Raw genomic sequence first — 5,254 nt, 5'->3', positions numbered from 1 at the left:
GATGAATCTTTAAGCACTGATTTTAAACATCCGACTCAAGGTGAGATGGATAATGACGAAGACTTCACCTTCGTTTCCTCAAGCTATTGTGGAATTTACTTCAGCTAAGCATACAGAGCCCTACAGTCATGTTTTTTAAACCTGTGAATGCAGGTTATCAGACCTGCTCATGGAAGGTGCAGAGCATCACCAGCAGTTCCTCAAGGTCTGTCTTTATGGCTGGAATGTACTCGTGAAAACGTTGTTTACACTCTAAAGCTAAGGATGGGCCGACTTGGCTTAATTTATATAGGAATTCTGACTGTCTTAACACTTTTTTAACATAACACCTTACTCTTGGCGGATGTAATCTCTATTCTTTTGTTACTGTTATCAAACTGCTAGCAGTGGTAGCTTTTAATTTAAGGCTGTTTTCATTCATTTCCCATCTGCTTTTCCTACTTAGTGTGACTAATAGCAGTTTTTGGTGGGCAAATACACCTAGAAGTTGAATGAATATGATACCAGGTGTGTAATCAAGTAATGAAGTATTAACTGCTGATATGTGATCAGATTATTATTTACAACTGCTTATAGGTAAGGCCACTGCGTCAACAAAATGCTACCACAGCCAATGGATATGCTGCAATTATATGATACTGCCTTTATTTTATACCACGTGCTTGATGGTATTTGTTTCCCATTTTGATTAATCACAGTTTGCCTTATTTATCTTGTCTTAGGTCAGACGGTTAAAAGAAGACAATGGACTGGGGAGCCCTGCATACCATCTTAGGAGGCGTAAATAAACACTCCACCAGCATCGGGAAGATATGGCTCACAGTCCTGTTCATCTTCCGTATCATGATCCTGGTTGTGGCTGCAGAGAGAGTCTGGGGAGATGAACAAGATGACTTCATCTGCAACACTCTACAACCTGGTTGCAAGAATGTTTGCTATGATCACTTTTTCCCCATCTCTCACATCAGACTCTGGGCCCTGCAGCTGATCTTTGTTTCCACGCCTGCGCTGCTGGTGGCCATGCATGTAGCTTACAGGAGGCATGAGAAGAAAAGGCAGTTCAGAAAGGGAGACCAGAAATGCGAATACAAGGACATTGAAGAAATCAGAAAACAGAGGTTTCATATTGAGGGCTCCTTGTGGTGGACGTACACCAGCAGTATCTTCTTCAGGCTGGTCTTTGAAGCCGTCTTCATGTACGCGTTCTATTTCATGTACGATGGGTTCCGAATGCCTCGCTTAATGAAGTGTAATGCTTGGCCCTGCCCCAACACAGTAGACTGCTTTGTTTCTCGACCTACTGAAAAGACAGTGTTTACTATTTTCATGATTGCTGTGTCCAGCATTTGCATTCTTTTAAATGTGGCTGAGTTATGTTACTTACTGACAAAATTTTTCCTCAGAAGGTCTAAAAAAGCTGGAAATCCAAAACATCACCCCAACCATGAGAATAAGGAAGAAACGAAACAGAATGAAATGAACGAGTTAATATCTGATAGCTGTCAGAACACAGTTATAGGATTTTCAAGTAGCTAAGGTGGTGTCAGTGCTGGCGTTCACTCTTTTTGGAGTGAACATTCTTTGTTTAAAGGCTGCAAATTAAATTTGTTATATGACGTAATTTAAGTTGGGCAAGACTTTGACGCATAGTGTCAGGGTGAATTATGCACGTCTGAAAAATCAGGGCAGCCTAAACATGTGAAAATTGCGTGAGGCTTAAATAGGAAGGTGTATCTTCCTATGAGTACTCTTACAGGCTGACTGTGATAAGCGGGAAACACACTAATTCCTTCGTGTCAACACAGCTCCTGAAAACTACATGCAAGAGCAATAAGAACAAAATTCTTTCCAACCTAGATAGTCTAGTATTACAAGATGTTTTGTAATAGTGATAGTTTTTACTTGTGAACTGACAATTAAAATATTTTTCTAAAATCTGGGATTCCGTGTTACTTCAGGTGTTACAGTACATAACTGACTGTTTTGTTTCTTAACCAGGCATATGCAGATGAACCCTGTAACACCGTATTCATAGGGAGGGGACAGCAATAGGCTACGTCTTTACAGCTTCGCAAGCGCTGCTTGAGTCTGGACAGGTAGCTTGAGATGCTTGCGTAGACATTGCTGGCTGTAGGGGAAGTTGTGGAAGCCCACCACATGTAGTGTGGATAGCTGAGGTAGCTAGGTCCTGAGTGCAACGTCATGCCTAAAACCATCATGACGATGTAGATACAGCCTAAGTAGACCTGCTTTAAATGTCTAGCATACCTGGTAATCTTACCAATCTTTTAATTGCATACTGCCAGTTTTATAGCAACATCCGTAACTTTGTGTAAATGTTTATTTCTCTAATGTATCAGCTGTATTTGTTTCTTTATGCTGTATCACATCATAGAACTTTCTTTGGTTTTGATTTGTTTGCTTTTTTTTTGTGGTAGACTGATGGTACTGTTATGAAACTAGGGGCTCTTTGGTTGAAGGACATGGGAAGGTATCACTGGAATGCAACAAGTCTTCTGAATAAAAGGCAAACACTTTAACCTTTCTCACTGAAGTGGGAGTCTGTATGTGAATGCTAGTGAGATCTTAAGCAGGACAAGTGCATCCAAAGTGCTCATAGCCTGTACGCACCCCTCCTTCCCAGCCAGAGCACTGCTGCCCCAATTCTGTTGTCCGTACTCTAATGGAAGTACACATGTAACTCTTGAGTGCATGGGAGTATGTGCTTGTGGGGGGGATATGCTGTTGAAAGCATGGGATCCTGAAGGTCGGAGAGGGTGTAGTCCAAGACCCTCTATAGTGCCTTGTGTGTTTTCTGGTTTTGGGTTGCTTCTCACCATGATAAAAATGCCACAGACACACAGACCTCAGCAGAGTTGCTCTTTTTTTGTTTGGTTTGTTTTGTGTTTGTTTTTTTGTTTTGTTTTTTGGTTGTTTTTTTTTTTTTTTACACCAGTGCAAATGGATTACCCTCTCTTTTTGTATCCTGGAGCTACTTTTTCAAGGGGCGTAACAAAGAACAGGTATCCCTAGGAGCAGAGATTACACTCAGTGCAGTTTTCCTCCTGCAGTTGTATAACACTTTTTCTTAGAGTTGCCAGCACAGCTTCCTGTGTGTCTGTGCTGTAAGTGGGTTTGGGTTGGTTGATCATTTTATGTGTGACCAGTACAACCCTAACAGGGTGCAGCCACAAGCCACAGGACAGAGAAAATACCTAGAGTCAGCTCTGTCCCTGCGTGAGGGCCTGAGCCGAGCCTTGTCATTTATCTATTCTCTTCCACTAGCAAACTCCTGATCCCTCCTGCCTTCACAGCACATTTCCTTTTTTGATTGCTGCTGTGAAAAGAAATTGCTGCTAGTCTTCTGAACGTGTCTACCAGCAAGCTCAAGGAAAAAAATGTGCACAGAACTGTGTATTAGGGTGCTTGTGTTGTTCTCTCTGCAGACTGAAAATACTAGCAGAAGTGAAAAGTGCTACAAAAGTTTGCATTTGTAGGTGGAGTTCCTGGTGGCCTCATCATGGCTCCCTCTCCAGGCTCCATGTCCTGCTATGGCAATGGTTTAAACCTTTACTTAATGGAGCTGCTCCCTTAGGGTCAGGAAGGTGGATGCTCAGGCTGTACCTCACCATATCACCCCCCTCCCCCCCCCCCCCCCCCCCCCCCCAGTCTGCCCAGGGACAAACAGCAAGGGCTCAGGCCTGGCGTTGTGCTGGTCCCAGTGTGTGGAGACACAGCTCCTTCTGTTCCAGAACTGCGTTTCACGGAGCAACTCAAGCTATGGACTTTGACTGAGTGCGTGCTGCGAATCACGTACCGTATAGCGAATATGAATGGAGATCAGTTAATGATTGTGCCTGATCATGTCTCACTACTTCCAGGGATAAAATTGAAATAGCCCTCTGCTGAATGTCAATAAACCTGGAAAACACCTTAAGGCAGGTATGTTTTCCTCAAATGGACAAGGGGTAGTTTTTCTTGGTCTATGATAAAGGGCAGGCCTGCTAAATCCCAAAAGGGGATAGAATCATAGAATCATTGGGTTGGAATAGACCTCTGAGATCATCAAGCCCAACTGTTGACCTAACACCCCCAAGCCCACTAAACCATGTCTACAAGTGCTACATCAATGCGTTTTTGGAACACCTCCAGGGATAGTGACTCCACTACTTCCCTGGGCAGCCTGTTCCAATGCCTGAGCACTCTTTCAGTAAAGAAACTTTTCCTAATGTCCAATCTAAACCTTCCCTGGTGCAACTTGAGGTCATTTCCTCTTGTCCTATCGCTTGTTACTTGGGAGAAGAGGCTGACCCTCACCTCACTACAACCTCCTTTCAGGTAGTTGTAGAGAGTGATCAGGTCTCCCCTCAGCCTCCTCCAGACTAAACAACCCCAGTTCTCTCAGCCGCTCCTCATAAGACCCTTTCTCCAGACTCTTCATCAGCTTCGTTGCCCTTTTCTGGACACGCTTCGGCACCTCAAGGTCTTTCTTGCAGTGAGGGGCCTAAACCTGCACACAGTATTTGAGGCGCGGACTCATGACAATAGCTTTCTATATGGTATTTTCATTTCCTGCTTACAAATTTTCAAACAGTGGGTTTTATTCACAGAATTACAGAATCACAGAACAGTAGGGGTTGGAAGGGACCTCTGGAGATCATCTAATCCACCTCCCCTGCCAAAGCAGGTTCACCTGGAGCAGGTCACACAGGACTGCATCCAGGCAGGTTTTAATATCTGCAGGGAAGGAGACTCCACAACCTCCCTGGGCAGCCTGTTCCAGTGCTCTGTCACCCTCAGAGTAAAGTTTTTTCCCATGTTCAGGTGGAACTCCCTGTGCTCCAGTTGGTGCCCGTTGCCCCTTGTCCTGTCGCTGGGCACCACTGAAAGGAGCCTGGCCCCATCCTCTTGACACCTGCCCTTTAGATGTTTGTAAGCATTGATAAGGTCTCCTCTCAGTCTTCTCTTCTCCAGGCTAAACAGCCCCAGGTCTCTCAGCCTTTCCTCATAAGAGAGATACTCCAGTCCCCTCATCATCTTCATAGCCCTCCGCTGGGCTCTCTCCAGTAGTTCCCTGTCCTTCTTGAACTGGAGGGCCCAGAACTGGACACAGTACTCCAGGTGTGGCCTCACCAGAGTAGAGGGGCAGAAGAACCTCTCCCGACCTGCTGGCCACACTCTTCTTAATGCACTCCAGGACACCGTTGGCCTTCTTGGCCACAAGGGCACATTGCTGGCTCATGGGTAACTTGCT

At 44.8% G+C, this 5,254-nt stretch overlaps 1 protein-coding gene across 1 annotated transcript; it reads left to right on the top strand.

Annotated features, from left to right (window-relative positions):
* Positions 1 to 744: 744 nt before the first annotated feature.
* Positions 745 to 1,536, top strand: LOC104342117 (gap junction beta-6 protein). The gene has a single exon (XM_009959407.2). It carries the CDS (start codon positions 745 to 747, stop codon positions 1,534 to 1,536), a length of 792 nt encoding a protein of 263 aa, XP_009957709.1.
* Positions 1,537 to 5,254: the final 3,718 nt, after the last annotated feature.

The sequence above is a fragment of the Leptosomus discolor genome, chromosome 1, assembly GCF_034619465.1.
Source record: "Leptosomus discolor isolate bLepDis1 chromosome 1, bLepDis1.hap2, whole genome shotgun sequence".
Taxonomy (NCBI): Eukaryota; Metazoa; Chordata; class Aves; order Leptosomiformes; family Leptosomidae; genus Leptosomus; species Leptosomus discolor.
Note: the sequence above shows the minus strand (reverse complement) of the source record. Positions and strands in the feature narration are given on the sequence as shown.

What these genes read in the sequence shown, in the direction of transcription:
- LOC104342117 (XM_009959407.2), top strand. Translation starts at nt 745, where the DNA reads ATGGACTGGGGAGCCCTGCATACCATCTTAGGAGGCGTAAATAAACAC.